Source organism: Eretmochelys imbricata, chromosome 5, assembly GCF_965152235.1.
Source record: "Eretmochelys imbricata isolate rEreImb1 chromosome 5, rEreImb1.hap1, whole genome shotgun sequence".
Taxonomy (NCBI): Eukaryota; Metazoa; Chordata; order Testudines; family Cheloniidae; genus Eretmochelys; species Eretmochelys imbricata.
Genome location: NC_135576.1, coordinates 59781929 through 59806414, shown reverse-complemented (window position 1 = coordinate 59806414; position 24486 = coordinate 59781929). Strand labels below are relative to the sequence as shown.

General features: G+C 41.3%; 1 protein-coding gene across 6 annotated transcripts in view; it reads left to right on the top strand.

The window, feature by feature from the left end:
• Nucleotides 1-24486, top strand: part of ARB2A (ARB2 cotranscriptional regulator A) — a 363023-nt gene that overhangs the window by 273907 nt on the left and 64630 nt on the right. The window contains exon 11 of one of the 6 annotated variants that reach the window (XM_077817194.1): nt 5163-5535. The exons of the other annotated variants lie outside the window; for them this stretch is intronic. Coding sequence (XP_077673320.1) covers nt 5163-5182 — 20 coding nt within the window. The 3' untranslated portion in view covers nt 5183-5535. Of the gene's footprint in view, nt 1-5162; nt 5536-24486 lie in introns of those variants that run through there. 6 annotated transcript variants of the gene reach the window in all.

Genomic DNA, 24486 nt, shown 5'->3' with positions numbered 1-24486 from the left:
CTAAAGACATTTAGAATGGTTTCCTTGTCGCTGAACCAACTGTTTGACCACTGGGATTTGACCTGCTACATCACCTTTGGACTCTGCTAAACAGATTCTGAACCGGCCAAGGAATAGGCGCAGCCAGCCGCTACACATGCAGTCTGCACAATGACTCCTTTTGTCACGGTGATCTCAATCAGTCAGTGGTGCATGTTGTTGAATACTGTCAACAAACCAGATTGCATAGTGGCCTAAGGGCCCTTAGTTCTGCTGATGAAGCTGCTGTTGGATGACTCGGCAAGCAATGCAAACACGAGAAGGAGAAGAAGAAGAATTATTTCATGACAATCTAACAAACTCAAAACCAGGGAAGTCGTGGTGAAAAATAATTTAATTGCAAATATTTTGCTCAGCTTTCCCTGTTGAGCTGTTTTCCATGACTTAGTTTCTGACCAGTTCAGATGCACACCAGGAGGCATATTGTCAAGTGGCAGAAGTGGCATCACAGAGTTGCCTTATTTTTGTTTTCATCTATGCAAGGACTGAAGTGAAGAAGAACAAACAAGATCCAGAAGACAAAGGCTCTGAGGAGATGATGAAAATCATAGAAGGAATTTGCTACCACATGACTAGCTGAACTCAGAGGAATACCCTACAGTCTACATTGTTGGAATGAAGTCACTGAAAGCAATTTGTTAAACAAGGAGATTAGGTGCAAAATCTATGTTAATACTAGGATACCTAACCTGTTGAGGCATCTTACTAGGCGAGAAGGGGAGGCAGAAAATCTAGCTTATGTGGTGGCTGCTGGGCCATCTCCAGATGGATGTTTTCTCCTGCTCATGACTTCAGTGGCAGTTACACACATACAACATCTTGCTATAGCAGGCCCTAGATTCCTCATATCTGTTTATCTTAACTCCAAAGGAATTACGAGCTCTGTGAAGGGGTGAAATCTTCTATATTCTTGCTTTGTTCATTCCCTAAATATTGTTAAATGAACAAAATGAGAGTTTAGATCACAAAGTGAATATCAGCAGAGAGTCCTGTAGCACCTTATAGACTAACAGACGTGTTGGAGCATAAGGTTTCATGGGTGAATACCCACTTCATCGGCTGCATGTCAGCTTTCTCCTCTTTGCTTTCTGAATGCTCTGATTACTAATTGGTGCAAGGGAGGGTAATTGTTGTCTCCCCCGCCCTTTACTTATTAGAATTACGTTTTGTTCAGAACTTTTTTTAATGGTTGTTACTAACAAGTTGTTACCTTAATAAGCAAGAGTTCCCAACAGTCACAGGAGAATTGGTTTCGCTTCATCAAGGTAAAGTTTTATAAACTATTTAGAAATCATTTTCCAGCTTCTAAATACAGAAATGAAAACTGATTTTGCATGTTTATTCTTCCTGTACATAAAGACTGTTCTCATAGAATTTGTTAATTCAGCTATGATTCTGTTGCTTTAAATCTTTCTTCTATATTCCTGGGCTGATTTCATGCACAACTTAAAGTTTAATGTTGCTAGATGATTTACTGCAGCTTTACAGATGGCATTTCAACCAGTCTGTGGACTGAGTCCCGTCCCCACATACGATACACTATTGTGCTAGCATAAACATGGATATTGATACAAAGTCGGTGAAAACAGACTCTAAAAGTAACTCCATGCTTCTACTCTCAAATTCAGTGGCAGCAAGTTTCTTCTTAGATTTCGAATGCTGACTGTGCAGTATTTGCATAGTGCTCCACTTTAGCTCCTTATTTTGTTAATCATGTACATCAGTATGAGTAAACAGTCATTAGAGTTAAATTTATTTGTATGTCAGTCTCAGACCCCACCCACATTCATTTGGCTATTTTTAATTTCTGATTTCTCTCAATAAGATGCTTTGCAGAATTCACAAAATTACTCGGTGCTATTAATGTCTTAACCTTTGTCTATAAAAGTTTAGAAGGTCTATTATAAATTGGGAGTAAGTGCTTGTGATATGCACAGCACAATTTGGCTGAAGTGGTCACTATTTTACTGATAGTCTTTCTTTGGATAGCTTTAGAAGAAGTGCCTGGCACCAGCATGCTATTAGGCTGTAATTAGTGTAACTAACAACTAATATGAAAGAGCAGAATACAGGTCACCATAAGACTTCAAAGGTCTTAACAGGTTAAGGTTGGAGGGCAATCTATCCCCTTGTTTAATCTGTTGCCATATCTGGTGAGATTTGTTAAAATCTTCAGCAACCTCTAACCTGGAGGTGTTGCTCCCTCATAATTTACTGGTCACATGCCATATTCTTTATTCTCTTTTGTTTAGATGAGCCTGAGTCTTGGTGAAAGGCAGCTTCATTTTAGAGTTCATGTACAAATGTGCACAGATTATCAGCTTTCTAATGCAGATAAAAGATTATGGCTTAAGCCGCTTTAATGTTCTTGTCCTGCCAGCTTTGGACTACAGTGAAATAGTCGTTTTGCTATGCTGTGAAACATAATTTGTAGACAACATTTAATGTGTAATGTGGGAGTAGTTTTAAAATGTAACTATTTAAAATAAATCAGTTATTGTATAATTGATTCTAACAGATACTGAGTATTATGAGTTATACGAGATGTTTCCCTAAACCTAATTGCCCAAGGATAATTTTGTTTGTGATTTCAGTGAACACTAATGCTCTTTGAGGATAAATACACAACATAAGAATAATCTTATCATGTTTTCGTGTGTGGTTCTTAACCCCTCTCTCCCAAGCCTCTGACAATGGTTTCTCCTTGATTACACCTGGCTCTAAATGAAAGCTAGTCCAGATGGGAGGCTAAGTACCCCATCCTTTCTTGTTTTGCTCATTATCATTTTGCCTTCTAAGCAATTGTGGTGCTGTTCCTCCAGATGGAAGGTTCTAGAGAACCCCTCTAAGGCCGCAAACAGAGGGTTCCCATGGCTTTCACCTTCCACTTTTCCCTCTCCAGGTCCCAACACCACACTTTCATGATAAGCCAGAGCACAGGCCTGAGGACCAAGATATCTGAGGCCACTTAGGCAAAGTGGTGCACAGCAAGGTACTTGACTGGCCCAAAACCAAGCTTAGTTTTAATTACCTTTTAAACTGATTAGGACAACTTAAAGGACAGTAAGAGTGAGTGAGAGGAAGAGAAGGAGCAGGCTGATGTCAGATATAAAGTTCACCAGAAAAAAAAAATCTTACAAGGATTTCACAAGCAATGACACTAAGGATAGTATTTAGAAAATCTTTTTCTTTCAAGACTATCTTGCGATTAACTATGGGACTACTACATCAAAGCGACACTGACTTCAAAGCTTAGAACCACTTACAGTTTGCAGCTATTACTAAAACATACCACTTCACCCTGCCAGCAACTCATCTTCGCTAAGTTACACCATCTACCTCCTGGCCTCTGTTTTGTATGGAGGAAAAAAACTTTGTAAATTAAATATCGCTCTTCACACTGAACTAATGTCAAAGTAAGAAACAAAAGCATTAAATGGAGGTATTAAGAGGGTCAAACTCTAAATAATCAGCGTGTGTGAAGTAAATTTTGCCACACCATTCTAGCCCAATTCACAAATCCACAAATAAAAATGAGCAAGCTATTTAGACAGTTATTTAGACAACAGAGCCAGAGGTTACCTATCTAGCACAAAATCCTGTAAAGCAGCTCTTGGCTAATGGACAGACTTAATACTGTGGTAACTTGGCACAAGTAGAGCGCTCCTTGAGCTCAATGATGTTCTCATGTACATGCAGCTCAAACGCCACATATCTTACAATATCTGTCCCAACCATATTCTGTAGTGATTAACTACACTAGCTGATTTTTTAGAGATATGCAATGTTGCACATTCATGTACTATATACAAGAGCAGTGTGGTGCTGTTGGGCATTAATCATCATTTATTGCTGTACTTTTTTCTTCTTTATAAACTGGAGAAATTGAAGAAGAGAAGCTTGAATATTTGGTATTTTTGAAATCACTGCAACAACTCATCTGCAATAGTAGGTCTATACCACATCCTCTGTACTGAAATAAGAAGGTTACAATGTACTGAGAATGTAATTTATTGCAGCATTAATACTATTCAACACTTAAAATTGTTACATTGTTATTTTGTGATTGGGAGTTTTATGCCTAGGGTTTTTTAAATGGTACATTAATTTCTGAATAAAATTTGTCTTGTAAACGACATATTAATAGAAAGTTAGACATAAGTGTGATTCTTTGAGTGTGCTTTATATAACAGTTTATATGTTCAGTACAGATCAGTGACATGCTCTCTAGAGCTAAGTGCCATTAATCCATTTACAGCTGCTCATTGCAATGAAGAGAAATTACCAGTGAAAGAACTGATCATATGTTAAGGAGAATTTCTCTGCTTCCATGTATTCTGCTTTTATATTTTGAAAATATATTTGGTGCCTTTGCAAATGTTTAAAGTGACTCTTTTTACTTAAAAAGAGAGAGTCTGGCAACAGTCAGGAGTTCTGAATCTTTTGGCTTGTGTCCAACTTGCTGGTTGTTTTGCCACACTTAGTTCCACATCACTGAATTTAGAAGGCAGAAGTGGCAAAGCTCTGCACTGACCTATTGGTCATGACCACTCCTACCTCATTCTGAGTGTTTTCATCCTAATCTATTTGCACAAATAATGTAGTTCTGCAGCAATAAATGAAGATTTAAAATACAGAAGCATAGAGGCAGTTCACATATTGTTTCAGAAGGATGATGTTTTCTAGTAGATGTAAATACATGAATTATAATGTAACTGAGTCAGTTGAAAAAGCTATTGTCTTTAAAGAGTTGACATATGAAAAGAGAAAACAGGAATTTACTGTTAAATTTGAAATATGTATGGCAATTGTATGTTCTGTCTAAAGAACGTGTCTTTGCTTTAGAGATGTAAAGGGAGGGGGGAAGCTTCCTGACTGGCTGATTATTTCAAATACTCTGACATTTTGATTGCATAAATTGTTATTATAGAGTCAGGTAAGACTTCATCTCTGAATTTATATATTTCATTCCATTGTAGATTTTTTTTCTTAACAAATACACTTCTCTGCAATAAATTGTTCAGAGAATGAACAGCAGAGTCATTTGAGGTTCATTGAAAATATAGGAGGACATCATGTTTCCTGTCCTTTTGTTAAACTTGGCATATTGATTTTTTGCACAGCTTGCAGCACAGAAATGTGATCTACAGCTATGGCAAGGCAAGCTAACCACATGTGAATTTGTTAAGTACTGCTGGATTAGCAGGAATCGTCAGACTGTGCAAACACGGCAACTTGATTTCCTCTGTAACTCTTTATTTATGACTTAATCAATTAAAATAATAAGTTTTGATTTTATTAATCATAAATAAATGAATAATCACAAATCATCTACAGAAGTCATTTTTTCCCCACATTCACTAGTTCCCATGAAGTTAGCACTCTCTCAGTAACTCAACTGCAGTGCTAAACATGCAGAACTTGTACTGAAGTTGAGGAGAAAATATGTAAAAATAAAGATTTGACAAATGTTGTTTGCTAGTGTTTTTTTAGATTTGCCCGTGAAATTAATAAAGACAAGGTATGTTTTTTAAACAACTTTCAAGTTTTTATTTAAATTTGTCATTACTTTTCTCTATGTATTCCTTTCCTGTTTAATCTTTTGTTCCCTTTATGTTCAAAGATAGTAAGATTATGGAAGCTACTGATGCTGCAGACTGCATTTAAATTTAGTTATGGTGTAGCCTTGTGGAAAGAGCTCCTCTGATGTGAGGCTGGTTTGCTCTTCTCTCTACATTATTAAACCTTCTTAAACACATCCATTATACCATTCACCTTCCTTGACTTCAAACAACACAGCAACTGTGTATAGAGGATGTTTCTTTAAAATAAATTGTTTCTTTAAAATAAATCTCTAAAAAATGTTAATGTAAAAGGTTACTAAGTGGGAAAACAAAGTCGCTATGATTTTTAAGGGATCTCTGTGTACATTCTGACTGAATCACTTATGAAAATCATCTTGACTAACGCTGGCCTTATCGTTCAGAGTTTATTGGAAACTAATCTTTTCAAAATATTTGGAATAAGCTAAAACCTGACTTGCTCATCTCATGAAAAAGGTCAAAACAGAGAAGAAAGTGCCACTGGTTTGTGTTAGGTGACACTGTGCCCTGCTTGTCTAATTTGATTACACAAAGCCACTGAAGCCCCAGGCAAAGCTGATTTTAGCTATAATCAGCTTCTTAACCTTTTGAGAACTAACGTAAACACTACCTACCGGTGGTTAATTCTGTTGCTGAGTTACATACAACAATGTGCAAAGGTAAAAGTGTACAAGTACAGTAACACATGTTGTGACAAAACATAACAAGATTATTTAAAGGGATTACAACAGCCTACTCTCTGTCTGTGCTTATTGAATTTTTTCTAAAAATAACTAACTAACTAAATAAAGATGGGTTATAAGGGCGAAGGTTCAATTTTAAGCATAGTTTTCCTGTTATAATCCTGGCTGATCTTGGATTCCACTTACAAATGCAGAAAGGAGTTAAGTACTGGTCATGCAGATGTGATCTTGGATTTGCCACTTTAATCTGAAATTATTTCAATTGCATCATAAATGTTTGTATATGATAAATTATGTACATATAGTCATGCCATTATTAGCTTCTGTCGGAATGTTTTGTGAACTGTTTGGGCAAAATAATAGAATTTTATGCACTTGTGTCTGAACATGGATGTAAATGAATGTGTCCTGGGGTAACTTTATGGTGTAAATGGTCCTTTCCCATGTGATATGTGTGAGAATCACAAAATTGAGATGAAAGACTTATGTCATAACTAGACCTATGCAAAACACACTGGTTTGGGTTATACATTCCCCGAAGAACTCTTGCAGTTTGGATTAGCATGAACTTGAAAACTTGTAGCAAACCTCAAAGTGCATGGCATTGACTACTGCAGTCAGCCCAGGACCTCCCTGAGAAGCTTGAAACCTCCACTCTCCCTCTTTCGATGTATTTGGGGTAGCAGTCTGGTCCCTGCTTGGATCTTTTGGGATTGACTAACTGGACTGTTTTTCTTTCTTTGGTCTTTGTGGAAGGTAAACTGAGCCTGCTACTTCTTAATCCCAGTTCCTTGAGGGGAGCAGAAGGAATTTAAATACTTCCGCTCATCCTGCTTCCACCACTGACTGCTCTTACCTCGTGGTGGACAGCATTCCCTATTTCTGTAATCCATTTAGGGGAGTATCAGGCTACAGAATGAAGTAAAGATAGTCAGCAACAGGAACAGAAATAGAGTTTACAGTTCTGCTTCTGCTAAACTGATGATGGGAAAGAGTTGGGCAGGCAGCTCACACCCCTGAAGCAATTGGGGATTAATATGAGTTTACTTTGCTGGCTTCTTGAAAACTCAAGATGGGAATGAACAGGCCATCCAGCCACCCTGGAGATCCTGGTAGGGGAGAGGTACAGATGGCCAATCTCTGAATACACTAGGAGGGGAATAGTGATTACAAACCACTGGACCTTCCTTCCAGTGTGCGGGGAGGGAGTTGGATAGCTGGCTGAGTCCTCTTCAAGTTTCACTCAAACTTCTGAGTTTCACTTTCTAAATGGAATGTGAAACCATCTATGCTGGTGGCTCTTAAAATGTGTCAATTTTCTTAAATAACTAAATAAGTTTTGTCATTTAATTACTTCTGTACTTATAGTATTCTATGTATTTCTTGTAGTAAGTAAGAAGTTCAAGGGAACACTAGTAGTACAGATGTAACCTTGTTTATTTACCTCAAATAGTGTTTCCAACGGTTTCACATGGCATTTGTTTTGGTTTTGCAAGTTTCACACTCCTATAGTTCTAATCTACTAACCAACTCCACTGTAACCTTTTTTTAGTGTGTTCTAGAGGGAAAGACATCATTCAAATATTTGTTGCATATTTAATGTGAATGAATTAAATCATTCTGAATTTTCTATAATACTTGTCACTAAAGTAAATAGACATTAATGTTCTGTAGAGAGAGGACATCATGGATGTCTACCTCCCGCTGTGTGCATATTGAGTAAAATGTAGGCTCAGCTTCTCCATTCTGTCCAACCTGTGCTCAGTGCAGCTATCGGGGTTTCGAAGAAGAATCTGACTTTGAATCACCTTTGTATCTTCTGTACTCTAGCCCTGGTCCCTGATCTAAATTAGAACAAACTTAGGGCTGCTCAAACATATGGTCACACATTGGGGTGTAGGCTGGGTGACCTAGTGGTTGGAACAGGAGTCTTGCCTCGTGGTTAGAGCAGAATCAGAGGGCAGAACTAGAACCATGGTCAGGGAACAAGCCAATAGTGAGTCAGGAGTTCTGAGGAAGATAGGCACTAGGGCTGGAGTGGGAGCAGGCATTGGTTGGAGCAAGGGTCTGTACAGGGATCAGGAGCCAGGTCTGGCACAGCTGTGGGGGTGTGGAATGCATTGAAGATTAAATGGTGATCTCTTGGCTCTTCTGTCCAATCAGGGACCACACTCACGTAGTGAAGGTTTATTGTGCCCAGGTAAGCTCATTGACTTGCTAGGCAACTGCGCCCAGAGCCAGCTGAGTTCCTGACAGTACCCTGTCACCCTCCCAAGGGCTCCTCCTAAAGCCTCTTGGACCTGGCTTGCCAGGATATGTTTGGAGAAATTCCTGCATAAGATAGGGAGTCTGAGCATTTTCTTCTGGTTCCCAGGATAACTCCTCTGGCCTGTATCCGTTCCAGTGTATAAGATTCTGGAGCTTCCTCCTGACATGATGGACTTTGTATTCCTCCTGCCTGTGGACAATTAGTGGCAGTGGAGTATGGTCTACCCAATCAGGGAAGGAGGAGTTGACAAAATGTTTGAGGAGAGAAAGATGAGAGGTGGGGTGAATCTTGAGGGATTCTGGGAGCTGAAGTGTGAAGGCCACTGGGTTTATTTGCTCAATGATCCAACAAGGACCCAGGGTAGGTGGTCAAGTTTGGCCAAAGGATAGTCTGTTTTCAGGTTCCAAGTCAAGAGACAAACCTTATCCCTTTCTGCAAGATAAGGGGCAACTTGTCACTTTTGCTATGTGTAACACTTATAAGTTTCTTTAATGGCAAGTAAGGGCTCTTTCCTGGTGTATTTGCTGGAGGTGGACAACTAGGTCCCTAACTTCCAGGGTGGCAGAGCCTTTGGACAGGTCCGGATGGAATCGGGGTTGAAAAAACAAAATTGTTGAAGAATGGGGTCTATTGGGTTGAAGCGTGGGTTGAGTTGTTGTATGCGAACTCAGCCAGAGACAGCAATGGGCGCCAATCAGCCTGATGGAAATTCAGGAAACAGTGGGGATATTTCTCCAAGGTCTGATTGACTCTTTCAGTTTGGTGATCAGTCTGAGGATGCTAGATTGTTGAGGTGAGGGCCTTGGTGATGAGAAGGTGAAGAAATTGCTTCTAGAATCAAGAAACAAACTGAGCATTTGATCCAAAATGATGCATGTCTGCATGCTGTGGTACCGAAAGACATGCTGTGGGAAAGCTTGTGTGGTTCCATGAGCAGATGGCACAATGTGGCACGGAATAAAATGGGCCATCTTGGTCAGGACATCCATGGCAGTAAGGATAACTGAGCGTCCTTGGGAGCATGGTAACTCCATTATAAAGTTCCTTGAGAGTGGGGAACAAGGACGCAGAGGTTTGGAGAGGCGCTGAAAGAGGACCAAAGGCCTTTCTCACAGTCTCTTCGGGCAGGCACAGAGGTCGCTTGACTAACTAGCATAGTTTTTAACATCAGTTCATAGGGCCAGCCACCAGAAGTATCTAGAGATCAGGTTCTAGGTTTTAAATTGGCTGAAATGTCCTGCTGTGGGTGAGTCACGGCACAACCTTAGCACCTGAAGCAGGGAGTTGCTCTCAGGATCCATTTTACACCAGAATTATTCCCCAGAGATAATTTAACTTGGGTAGAGAAGCAGAAAAAGACAGATTGCGAAGGAGAGGTGAGCTCAGAGAGTTTAGTTACAGTGTCCTATTCCTCCATAAGAGAAAGGAACCTGCGGACTATCAGTTTGAGTATTGGATTTCTGTGCCAACAGTGGTGACCCTAGACATACACAAACTGAGCAGCTTCCTACATTGCCCACACAGAGAGTGTCAAATCCCCTTCCTTTCCTTGCTTCTGTGCATCTCTCCTTCTGGTAGCAGTGTTGCTGTACTGCTGAGCACAGCAGGACCGCTTGTGGCTAGCCACAGGCAGCAGCTGCTCCCAATCTCCTGCTGGCTGTCAGCTCTTCTTCCTCTTAGCTGCAGCAGTTTGTGAAAGTGCTCATTGCTCCCTGCTGCTGACAGGCCTCACATGCTACAGCAGGAGTATAACAGTAGCAGTTTCCACCCCCAGAACTAACAGCATCTTCTGGTTGGTCCTGACCTGGAACAGAAGGTGGAAGCCTGAAGGAGAGGAGAGAAGCTGGGGAAAGGAATTTGGAAAGAGGAGAAGGAAGGCTTGCCAAGTCTTGTTATTTTATCAATGCTTGGTGATTTTCTTAAAGCTGCAGCTCCTGGAGTCATGTGATTACATGAGAATCTCAATTTACCTTAAAATAATAAGTTGGTAGCCCTCATGGTTGCAGAGAATAGATTGAAAATGTAAACCCTTAGAGGCTCAAAACACAGAAGGAAAATAAAATGAATCACCAATTCTAGTATTTTGTAAAAGTTCGTGACTTTAAGCCATTTTCAAAATTTTTTGGAACATGATTCATTATTTTTGTAGACACAAGCAAGTACAATACAGTACAGCAGAGCAGAGCTGGTCAAATAATACAAAAATGGTGTGGAAATATTTTGTGAATATTTATAAAAGTTGTATGTCAATAAAAGTGATGAGTTTAGTTTTCTGTTATTTATCAGGTAATATTATTAATTGTTTTGGCAATATTCAGAGAGCTGCCAGGTATCGATAATAATGTTGTAAAATCCCCAAGTTTGACTGATTTTCACACAAATAGTATTCTTCCAAAAACTGAACCAGAAGGATGCTTTTTTCTTCAAGTGATGGTCCCCAGTGTATTCCACTGAGGTTTATACATGCACACCATATACATGGAGTCAGGGAGTTTGAAAGTAGTGTCCATTGGTCCGCACATGTGTCCCAACTTCCATCTGAGGCAATAAAAGGTAGGGTAGACTAACTGCATCTCCAGTTCCTTCCCGCAGCCACATGGTCTGAGTCGGAACCTTCAGTGTCCTTATCTCTGACACAGTTCCAATAAGTATAGTTGTAAATAGTTTTATCAGTTTTATCTCTTTTCACTAGTGTTATTTCTTAATTTTAGTAGTTACTAGTTTTAACATTTAAGTTTTAGAGTAGCCTTTGGGATTTTCCCCATCCCTCCTGTACTGCTGTCAGGTACCGGACTATGCCCAGAACTCTGGGCTTCAAACTGTGTCTCTTGCCCACGATCATTCTCGGTCAGTGGCTACCACCAACACTGCATGGGAGAAGCTCACATCATGACTAAGTGCAGTATTTCCAGTCTTTCTCCAGCCATATCCGAGAAGGCTCAGCACTTCATCTCCAGAGGTATCTCATGGAGATGGCCATGAGACCACATGCGGACTTTATTGATGTATTAAAAAGTTTGTTTTCTAAACAGGGAGCAAAATTAATATTGTTTGTCTTTAGGTGACCAATCACATACCATGAATAACAAATAGTAAATAGTCAAAGTGAACAGTTCACTATTCAGTAGCCTATTTCCCCTTGTTTTTTCCTACCCCCCCCCCGACCCCCAGATATTCTGGTTTAACTTGGATTTAAACTTTGAGAGTGGTCAGTTTGGATGAGCTATTACCAGCAGGAGAGTGAGTTTGTGTGTGTATGGGGGTGGGGGGGTGAGAAAACCTGGATTTGTGCTGGAAATGGCCCACCTTGATTATCATGCACATTGTAGGGAGAGTGGTCACTTTGGATGAGCTATTACCAGCAGGATAGTGAGTTTGTGTGTGTGGTTTTTGGGAGGGGGGTGAGGGGGTGAGAGAACTTGGATTTGTGCAGGAAATGGCCCAACTTGATTATCATGCACATTGTGTAGAGAGTTGTCACTTTGGATGGGCTATCACCAGCAGGAGAGTGAATTTGTGTGGGGGGGTGGAGGGTGAGAAAACCTGGATTTGTGCTGGAAATGGCCCAACTTGATGATCACTTTAGATAAGCTATTACCAGCAGGACAGTGGGGGGTGGGAGGAGGTATTGTTTCATATTCTCTGTGTGTATATAAAGTCTGCTGCAGTTTCCACGGTATGCATCCGATGAAGTGAGCTGTAGCTCACGAAAGCTCATGCTCAAATAAATTGGTTAGTCTCTAAGGTGCCACAAGTACTCCTTTTCTTTTTGCGAATACAGACTAACACAGCTGTTACTCTGAAACCTGTCATTATGCAAGGCACTGCATTTAGCCGTATGGAGTAGAAATCTATCAACTGCATGAAAAAACTTGTACAGATACAGACAGACATCATCTTCCTTTCCAAATGCAAACAGATGGACATCGTACCAAAAGGACTGAAGGTAAAAAGTCCATTACAATCTACATACCACACAGACTATGCTGACAGCTTGTGCCACACGCTCTCAAAGAAACTGCGGAATCACCTGATCAACATCCTCTACAGCAAACAGGGAAAGATTAAGAATGAGCTCTCAAAAATGGATACTCTCATAAAAAAACAGCCTTCCACACAAACTTCCTCGTGGCTGGATTTTACTAAAACTAGACAAGCCATTTACAACGCACACTTTGCTTCTCTACAAAAGAAAAAGGACACTAAACTTTCTAAACTACTACATGCTACAAGGGGCCACAGCAATGGTTCCCTCAACCCACCTAGCAATATTGTTAACCTATCCAACTATACTCTCGGCCCAGCAGAAGCAGCTCTCCTATCTCGGGGCCTCTCCTTCTGCCCCTCCACCCCCACGAACATGATACAGTTCTGTGGTGACCTAGAATCCTATTTTCGACGTCTCCGACTCAAGGAATATTTCCAAAATACCTCTGAACAACATACTAATCCACAGAGGCCTCCCTACCAACATTACAAAAAGAAGGATTCTAGGTGGACTCCTCCTGAAGGTCGAAACAGCAGACTGGACTTCTACATAGAGTGCTTCCGCCGACGTGCATGGGCTGAAATTGTGGAAAAGCAGCATCACTTGCCCCATAACCTCAGCCATGCGGAACGCAATGCCATCCACAGCCTCAGAAACAACTCTGACATCATAATCAAAAAGGCTGACAAAGGAGGTGCTGTTGTCATCATGAATAGGTCGGAATATGAACAAGAGGCTGCTCGGCAGCTCTCCAACACGAGTTTCTACAAGCCATTACCCTATGATCCCACTGAGAGTTACCAAAAGCAACTACAGCATTTGCTCAAGAAACTTCCTGAAAAAGCACAAGATCAAATCCGCACAGACACACCCCTGGAACCCCGACCTGGGATATTCTATCTACTACCCAGGATCCATAAACCTGGAAATCCTGGACGCCCCATCATCTCAGGCATTGGCACCCTGACAGCAGGATTGTCTGGCTATGTAGACTCCCTCCTCAGGCCCTACGCTACCAGCACTCCCAGCTACCTTCGAGACACCACTGACTTCCTGAGGAAACTTCAATCCATCGGTGATCTTCCTGATAACACCATCCTGGCCACTATGGATGTAGAAGCCCTCTACACCAACATTCCACACAAAGATGGACTACAAGCCGTCAAGAACACTATCCCCGATAATGTCACGGCTAACCTGGTGGCTGAACTTTGTGACTTTGTCCTTACCCATAACTATTTTACATTTGGGGACAATGTATACCTTCAGATCAGCGGCACTGCTATGGGTACCCGCATGGCCCCACAGTATGCCAACATTTTTATGGCTGATTTAGAACAACGCTTCCTCAGCTCTCGTCCCCTAAAGCCCCTACTCTACTTGCGCTATATTGATGACATCTTCATCATCTGGACCGATGGAAAAGAAGCCCTTGAGGAATTCCACCATGATTTCAACAATTTCCATCCCACCATCAACCTCAGCCTGGTCCAGTCCACACAAGAGATCCACTTCCTGGACACTACAGTGCTCATAAACAATGGTCACATAAACACCACCCTATATCGGAAACCTACTGACCGCTATTCCTACCTGCATGCCTCCAGCTTTCACCCTGACCACACCACACGATCCATCGTCTATAGCCAAGCTCTGCGATACAACCGCATTTGCTCCAACCCCTCAGACAGAGACAAACACCTACAAGATCTCTGTCAAGCTTTCTTACAACTACAATACCCACCTGCGGAAGTAAAGAAACAGATTGATAGAGCCAGAAGAGTTCCCAGAAGTTACCTACTACAGGACAGGCCTAACAAAGAAAATAACAGAACGCCACTAGCCGTCACCTTCAGCCCCCAACTAAAATCCCTCCAACGCATTATTAAGGATCTACAACCTATCCTAAAGGATGACCCAACACTCTCACAAATCTTGGGAGACAGGCCAGTCCTTGCCTACAGACAGCCCCGCAACCTGAAGCAAATACTCACCAACAACCACATACCACACAACAGAACCACTAACCCAGGAACCTATCCTTGCAACAAAGCCCGTTGCCAACTGTGCCCACATATCTATTCAGGGGACACCATCACAGGGCCTAATAACATCAGCCACACTATCAGAGGCTCGTTCACCTGCACATCCACCAATGTGATATATGCCATCATGTGCCAGCAATGCCCCTCTGCCATGTACATTGGTCAAACTGGACAGTCTCTACGTAAAAGAATAAATGGACACAAATCAGATGTCAAGAATTATAACATTCATAAACCAGTCGGAGAACACTTCAATCTCTCTGGTCACGCAATCACAGACATGAAGGTCGCTATCTTAAAACAAAAAAACTTCAAATCCAGACTCCAGCGAGAAACTGCTGAATTGGAATTCATTTGCAAATTGGATACTATTAATTTAGGCTTAAATAGAGACTGGGAGTGGCTAAGTCATTATGCAAGGTAGCCTATTTCCCCTTGTTTTTTCCTACCCCCCCCCCCAGATGTTCTGGTTTAACTTGGATTTAAACTTTGAGAGTGGTCAGTTTGGATGAGCTATTACCAGCAGGAGAGTGAGTTTGTGTGTGTATGGGGGTGGGGGGGTGAGAAAACCTGGATTTGTGCTGGAAATGGCCCACCTTGATTATCATGCACATTGTAGGGAGAGTGGTCACTTTGGATGAGCTATTACCAGCAGGATAGTGAGTTTGTGTGTGTGGTTTTTGGGAGGGGGGTGAGGGGGTGAGAGAACCTGGATTTGTGCAGGAAATGGCCCAACTTGATTATCATGCACACTGTGTAGAGAGTTGTCACTTTGGATGGGCTATCACCAGCAGGAGAGTGAATTTGTGTGGGGGGGTGGAGGGTGAGAAAACCTGGATTTGTGCTGGAAATGGCCCAACTTGATGATCATTTTAGATAAGCTATTACCAGCAGGACAGTGGGGTGGGAGGAGGTATTGTTTCATATTCTCTGTGTGAATATAAAATCTGCTGCAGTTTCCACGGTATGCATCCGATGAAGTGAGCTGTAGCTCACGAAAGCTCATGCTCAAATAAATTGGTTAGTCTCTAAGGTGCCACAAGTACTCCTTTTCTTTCAGTTCACAAATACACCATCAGCCTAAATTTGTTCACATAACTGTTCAGTGAATACTTACAAATACATTGAAATCGAGATCAGACCATGAATTTGCTACCGAGAAAATGGGGTATATTTGTAATTAATATTATTCACAATGAATAAGTCTACTATCAATACATCACAATATAAAGCTAAAGTGAGCAAACAGAATGAAGTCTGGCCTTTTATCTGTGTTAATTCCAGGGCATCTCTCAGCAAGTGATTAACCATAATTGAGAGAAAAAAATATTGCTGACATTTTCCATTTGATCTTGGGGCTCCAAAATAATTCTTCACGTAGGACACCAGCGCACCTAAAAGCAGCCCTGTGTGCAGTTGCCAGCTGCAATTGTTGTGCCATTGATACACGCTGTTTCCAGGAAAGAAAGGAACGGATCAGTCTTGCATTTGCCACGTTTACTGGAGGGCCAAAGAATGGATTGGAATAATGATCTGGAATCATTAATGTTAAACAGACAAGATCAAAACACTACCTCATGAACCATTTTTTGGTCCTCCCTAAAGTCAGATCCCCGAACTCCTACAAGTTTAGACAGTGGTATGCTTTAGTAAATGTGTGATGATAAAACTGCCAGATTGAAGGTTTCTTAAGTGCTACTGTCCAAAATCACCAGCCATGCTTGAAACTAGTAATTCTTGACAGACTATACACTCTCAGTATGTTACTTTTAGCTCCAGGTGGCAGAGCATATGCTTCAGTGCCAAAAGGTTTTTTTGTTTTCGTTTTATTTGAGTGTGTCATAACTTCTCGCATTTTAATTTCCATCTCTTTCCCTACATCCCATCCCTCCTCTTTTTGGTGTTCAGTTCGTGCCAAAGAACTCCAATTCAAATAGTTTCAAAATTATTGTGTAAATATCTAGATTATTCAAGATCACCTGAGTACATAATTGAGGCCCCAAAAATATTCAATATAAAATGATACAATACTCAGTAAACGTAGTCACATTTTAATTCACTACTTTTTTTTAAAGGATTAAGTAAGAGAGAAGACATTTTGGCCTCAAAGGATTTGTGTCAGATTACCCCGTTAATCCAAAATATATATCCTATTAATCAGCCTTTATGAGTTAATACTCATTTCTGTGAAGTGCCGCATGCCTCCTAGGTGGTGTTTGAGTTTCATTAACTCCAATGGCAGGGGAGGTGGAGATGCTCAACACTTTCCAGAAGGTGATTGGCACCTTGCAGGATTGGACCACCAAGTCCCTGACCAAGTTGACCAGGACAAGCAGGCGAATGATTGACAGACATATGGGTGAGTTTAAATGTCAGGCCATGTCTAGACTACAGAGTTAAGTTGACTTAAGTTATGTCAATAATCATAAACTGCTGTCAATAAATCACTTCTGCATGTTCACACAGTGCTCCTTTTGTCTGTGGAGCGTGTCCACAGTTGATGCTCTAGCACGGACAGAGAGAGCAGTGCACTGTGGATAGCTATCCCACTGTGCAAATCACCACCTTCTCCCACTAGGAGTTCTGGGAATGGATCGCAGAGCATCATGGGTGCGGGATCACCACCCAATGATGCAGTTTTCTCATCCCATAATTCCAAGGGTTTCTGACTACATTTTGTGCCATTTTTCAACTGCCCCTTTAAGCTTTGCACCTGCCATCTCTGCCTGAAAGCATGGATCTTGCACTGCTCTTCAGTATTGTGATAGGTGTTATGAACACAACCTGGCTGATCCTGCAGTATTTCATGAGCTGAAAATTTTAATAGGATTCTTTGGTACCTGCCCTGCTGTGTGCCATGGGAAGAAACAGTTAAAGATTGATGTTGGCATTCACTGTGCAGCTGCACATAGTGGTCCCCATTTTGGTGGGGGTCAGGAAACAAGAATTGAGTGATGGGATTGAATTGTGATGCAGGTATGGGATGACAAGCAGTGGCTGCAGAACTTTTGTAAGTGCAAAGCCACCTTCCTTAAACTGTGTGTGGAGATCACCCCCACCCTGCAGTGTAAGGACACCAAAATGAGACTGGCCCTATTGGTGGAAAACCGTGCGATGATGGCTCTGTGGATGCTGGCAACTCCAGACTGCTATGGTCAGTAGCGAATCTGTTTGGAGTTGGGAAAGTCCCCTGGGGGGGGCGGTTGCAATGATGCGAGTGTGTAGGGCCATTAATTGCCTCCTGCTACAAAGGACTGTGACTCTAGGCAACGTGCGGGAAATAGTGGATGGCTTTGTGGCAGTGGGATTCCCTATCTGCGGCTGGGCAATAGATGACATGCATATGCCCATTTTTGCCTCAAACCATTTTGCAATGGAGTATATCAACAGAAAGGGCTACTTCTCTGTGGTATTTCAGATGCTGGTGGATCACTGGAGTCATTTCACTGACATTAACGTGGGGTGGTCAGGGAAGGTGCATGATGCACACAGCTTCAGGAATACTAGCCTGTATAGAAAATTGCATGCAGGGACTTTCTTCCCAGACCAGAAGATTCCAGTAGAGGATGTGGAAATGCCCACAGTGATCCTGGGAGACCTAGCCTGCCCCTTGTTCCCATGGCACATGAAGCCTTACCTCAGAAACCTTAACAGCAGCAAGGAGCACTTCAACAACAGACTCAGCAGGTGCAGAGTGACCGTAGAATGTTCATTTGGCAGATTAAAAGGTTGCTGGTGCTGCCTTTTTGGCAGGTTAGGACATCAATAAGGAAAATACTTCCATGGCCGTAACAGCCTGCTGTGCTCTGCATAAGATTTGTGAAGCCAAGAGGGAAAAGCTTCCCCAAGGGTGGACCATTGAGGTAGATCACCTGGTGGTTGATTTTGAGCAGCCAGACACCAGGACTATTAAAGGGGCCCAACAAGGGTCAATTTAATCAGGAAGGCTTTGAAGCGGCGTTTTGACAATGAGCCCCAGTAATGTGTCTTTCTGTAATGCATTCAGCCAAGCATTGTTTATTTGCCACCTTGAATGACCCCTGTAATAATTCCTTCCTGAGCGTTAATTGTAGTCTGCAAATGTGCCGATTCCCACTGTGTATGAATTTCTGCTGCAACCACCTTTCACAAATAAAGAATCACTGTCTTTGTAAGACTGCTCAGGGCAGCGGGGTAGAAACTGCTTACCAGAACTGGCATGATAGGCATTGTGGGACACCTCCTGGAGGCCACGTAGGGCAACATAAGCAAATGCAGTGTTTACACTGACATTGTGTCACTCTAACTTTGTTGCAAAAAGCTCCATGCTGCTCATTGGGGTGGTTTTAGTATGTGAGTGTAACAAGAGAGTTAAATTGGCGGGAGAAGCATTGTTATATGTACACCTCCACTGTTTTGTCTATGAAACCTGACTGTGTAGTATAGACAAGGCCTCAGGTTGCAATTTTATTAATTATACCTCAGCGTGGGGCATTACATTGCCCCCACTCCAGTTCCAGATTTTGTGAACCAGACGAATTGGTTCCAGGGCTTTTATCATGAACCACACAATAACTTGGGGTAGATTCTCCCTGATTCACCCCATGGACTCAAGTTAGTAGTGAAACTTCCTGTCCCAACACAGGCTCCATGTGGGCATCTACGACTCCCTGTACAGGTCTCGTTGCCTGGTCAGGGCCTAATACAACTATTGGCGGAAGCAGCACAATAGCAGAGTACATGTTTTGCATGTATGAGTCCTTGGTTTTGATCCCTAGCATCTCCAAGAGAGGAAAGATGGTCTAGTGGTTAGAGTGGAAGCCTGAGCTGTGTGAGACCTTGGTTCCATTTCTGCTCTGCTACTGATGTCCTATGTAACCTTGACCAAGTCCCTTAGTCTCTGTGCCTCAATTCTTCATCTGTAAAATGGGGATAAGAGAGAAACCTCTACCTCTCGGGGTGTTTTGCAACTAGGTACATTAAAGATTGTGAGACACTCAGATACTGTGGTGATGGGTGCCATATAAATACCATAGCTAGAAACTATAGTATCTATGTTGATATTTCTTTTCCTTTTTTGTGTGCATCAGGAAGCAAATATATTAAACTATTTCCTTGACTACAAAGGAGGAAATTTGCTGTTTCTGTGAGAGTGCCCACAAATTGCATACTTAAAGACTAACATGGTTTAGCTCTGTAGGCTTTTTTCCCCCTCTTCAAATTAGCAATGCTTGACAGACCAAACATTACAGGTATCGAGACAAAAATGTATTCCTGCAGTTGAACATGAAATGGTTATATGCATATTTTGATTCATTTTTACTCTTTGAAAATTCCGCAGTCTTTTTCATTTTCACCAACATAAATGTTGCTTCATTTCTTTTATAAAGTATTGATTTTTTTTTAGCTTCTTTCAGTTCTGCAGTTGTAGTTCCACTGAAGAAGACTAAAGACTAAAGGTCCCTTGATTTGATGTAGGGTTCAGTGGTGCTGGAACTAGAGGTGCCGGGGGAGCTGCTCCATCCTCTTGGCTTGACACACACCAAATACATAGTTTCCGTGGATTCTATCATTAGCACCCCCACTATAAAAATTGTTCCAGCACCCTGGTAGGGTTATAATTATAGTAGAATGTAAAGATCATGTCAGACAGTTAAGACACCATGTTTGATTGACATACCTTGAAATTGTAATAGTCTGGTGGGGAACATTGTTTGGATTCTAGTAACTAATTTTTTAATCACCAATTTGTCATTGAAAAATTAGAAAAATAAAAAACCATCAACCTCTGTTTATGGAAGCTAATAAAAAACCAATGTTTTGTGTTCTCATGAACATGTACAGTACTTCTGCTGGATCTGTATTAGCTTTTCACTATGCAACCCTTCACAAATATAGCCATTTCTCTAAACATCAGTGTTGCCACTGAACAAACAGAAAAATAAGGGAGGAGGACATGACCATGCACTTTTAAATTTAGGTTAATATGAAGAGTGCAGGCTCAGTATCTTAAATTTGAATGTTGACCCTCTTTTTTGTTTGTTTGTATGTTTGCATTGCGTATACCGATCTATTTTTCCTGCAGATTTTTAAACTGCATGGTATTAATTTTTTTAAAATGTCCACATGCAAACTGCCAAGAACTGGCATCTGGAAGACTTTTTCCTGACTGTGTATGGGCAGATTAAAACAGGATCCATGGATAGACACCCATAAGTTAGTGGGGGCCTGGACAGATCAGTGCATCAGGGCACAACAGAGCAGCATTGCCACACGTTGCTTGTTTCGGTTGGCAATTTGCCAACTGGGCTGCTTCAGTTAGAGGAATATCAAGGACTAAAGAGTGGGAAGAAGACCAGAATCTCATTCGGTGAGGCCAAATGGAAGTATCTGTACTAAGAGACCTGGATGAAAGAAAGAGTTGGTCACCCAAAGGTCACACTACTTTGCTGGAGGAAAAGGTTGGCATGATTTGTCTAGATCCATTCTTCTGACTCTGTGCTTAAGTGCAGATTCCAAATGTGGTTGGAAAATTATTGTTTTTATTATATTCTATCATTTACTATCTCTTAACACAATGAACATGAGGATAGTATTTGGTATTGATAATAGTGCTGGTGGTTTCCATGGTCAGAAAATGGTAATCTAGGCTCAGGACATTAGCTAATTGTTACAGGAGTTATGAAGGATTTTTTTCCATCATATACACCATGTAGCACAGTTTGGGAGAGGAACATTTTGGAGATTTTTCACCTGCTTCTGAAAAATCAGATATTAGCAGTGTTACCAACTCCCATGATTTTATTGTGAGTCTTGTGACATTTGGTGTTTTACCTAAAGCCCTAGCTCCTGGAGTTAAGTGATTATGTGAGAGACTTATCTTTCTTTTTAAAAAAAAAATCTAAGTTTTTAGCCCTCATGTTTGTGCAGAAAAGATTGAAAATATGCCTTGTGTATCCTAAGCAGTCAGAAACCAGAAGACAAATAATATCTCCCCCCAACCAAATTCATTCTTTTTTAAAAATCTTGTGATTTTTAATCCAATTAATGGTTACTTGGACATTTTAGGTCAGCCATACTGTGTTAGTCAATTCTGGAGACAGAATACTGGCTTTAGAGTGATCAAAGTCTGGTCTACTGTGACAAATACTTTTGTTTCTGACAAATGTAGCCATTATCAGTGCACACTGCACAGGAACTTGCTGGCTTTATATATAGGTTGTTCTTTATAAAGCCACTTGTCTCCAACAAGTCTCTACCTTAAACTTCTCTGAACTCAGATGAGCATACTGTAAATGTTCATATTCTAAAATGACAACATATTTGAGTAACTGAAAAATAGAATGATTGATGCAAATAGTCAATAAGGCCCAGATTTTTATAGGTATTTAGGCATTGTGGTGCTCGGCATTGCAACACCTGATTTAGGCCTGGTTACACCCAAAAATTAGATCAATTTAGCTACATCATTCAGGGCTGCGAAAAATGTTGCACCTGTGCAACGTACTAGGTCAACCTAACCCACACTGTAGACACAGCTAGGTTGATGGAAGAATTCTTCTGTCAACCTAGCTATCGCTTGTTGGAGACGTGCATAAACTGCATTGACGGAAGCAAACGACATTATGGCATTACAGCAACATAGCTGCAGCATCATAGCTGTGCTATCGTAGCCACTGACGTGTAGACATACCCGTAGGTGCCCAAATCAGTCACGTATTGCAACTGTGTGCACCACAGCGCCAAAAGATCTTTAAAAATCTGGGCCTAATTCACTAGCAATTTCTTCACACACGTAGATCTTGAAGAGAAGTCATGCAAAACATAGCTATTCTAAATGTCTCCTTGTTGTGAAGATGAATATGCAGAGAGATGAAGACAATGAATATTTTGTGCTATGTCCCAGGCAACAACTGAAGCAAAAATTATTCATTTTCAAAATGTGTCAGGGACTAGATGGCTCAGAAAACTGATATTAGGGTATGGTGCCTTTCCCTTCTATGAGAGATGATCAGTTAAAAGCCAGCCCAAAGTTATTTCCATCGGTTAATTGTTTAGTGGCCTATGTGAAATGAATTGATCTCCTGGAGCAAGTGTTTGACATCACAGTTCACGGCCTCTTGCAAAGGTTGAATGGACATGGAGAATGAAATACACCCTCCAGCTTAGAGGTGTTTTTTAAGGCTTGTTGAACACATTGGCAGTGTAGTGTAAGAAGTTTGCACTACTGCTGCCTGTACTGTAACTATTTTGTGGATAAGTAACTGCAGGCTCTAGGACTATCAATCCAGTATTTTTTAAGCATTTATTCCAAGGGGAACAGGAACATAATTTATATTGTATTGTAATTATTTTTATATCTCACTGAAGGTTCAATATTTGTACTTATCATTTTATAACTTGAATTCACCACTTAGTCCCTTCCTTAACTTGTCCTTTTTAGCATTTTTTTTTTCGTGTAAAGGTAGTTGGATGCTTAAAGTGTAGTTTGCATGGTTACCAGTGACTGCGTCTTCAGCGCAGCAGCACCTGTCTACCTTCCAGCTGTTTAGCCAGTTTCTGGAAGTGGTCTTCGGTTCCATTAGGAGATTTTGCCTGCCCTTTGTCCAAGAAGTTCATAATATAGGGGTACTTTTGGCTCCTCACTACTGAAGTCACAGGATGCATCAGTGGCCAAAAGCACCGTCTTCTATCTGTATTTGGCAAGCAATTTCAACCATTTCTCCTAGATGTGGTCCTCACCTCAATAGTCCTCTTTGTCACTTCTAGATTGAATTATTGCAAAGCACTGTGTGTGACAAGGGAATATTTTGAACTCCATTTTGTTTTGTGTCTTTCATTTTTGTGCCCTGTCTTCCATTTGGTGTATGATAACTGCCATTTTGTGTTCTGTGTTGAAGAACCAGCCTGAGCTTGATGTGGTCAGTATATTCCAGAAACTTCCCTGTTTGAGAGGGGTATGGGACACCTCAGAGAGGACTGTCATTGAAAGAGCCATCAAGGGCCATCTACTTTGAATGACTATCAACAGCTGGCCCACCTCAGAGAACAATGGTTGTTTTCACATGGGATTTGCATGCGGAGGTCTGGAGGAGTATGTATAAGCCACTGAGATCAAGGTTTCTAGGTACTGTTTTTTGGGGTCTAAGACATGTCGGCAGCAGTGGCCCGGGTCCCTAGGAAGGGTGGCAAACACGAAGTCTGCAGCTGAGAGTGTACCTTAGAGATCCAGAGCTAGGAACAGAGATCCGGTTCTGCCCAGACACAATGGGATCCAATGGTTGGTCCACTTACAACAGACTGATTTCCTTCCAGGGTGGGAATGGGCCAGGTTGTGACACTACTCTTAAAGAGCACAGGAAAGCTTCAGTTAGTCCAGTGTGACCACATAAATGGCAGTGTGTGTTATACCAGTGCTTTCACAACTGCACTAGTCTCCTGTTTACTTTTGGATGAAGTTCCAAATACTGACTTTTATCAGTAAACCTCCATGAGGCTTTGATCCTGACTATATAAGAACCAATCTTTCCATTGCACTGCTAGAGAGATAGCTAACAGTACAGTACCTAGTGCTGGATTTTTGGGGGGGCATTTTAGCACTACCATAATGCAACAAATAATTGAAATGTTTGTGATTTGATTCTTGAAATACTCTGTGCCCATTGGTGTAGTGGAGTCAGCTTTGTTGACCTTTAGGGCATGGTGCAATGCCCTTACCTTTCCAGTTTTTGTTGGGTGAGGGTTTGGTTCATTTTGTATGAGGTATTTGGAGCTAGAATGGTGGCATTAGAATTTTGCTTTTTTTTTTTTTTTTAACTTGGCTTTTAATGGCATTTGCTGTGTTAAAAGTTTGTACATGAACTCTGATACTCTGTAATTC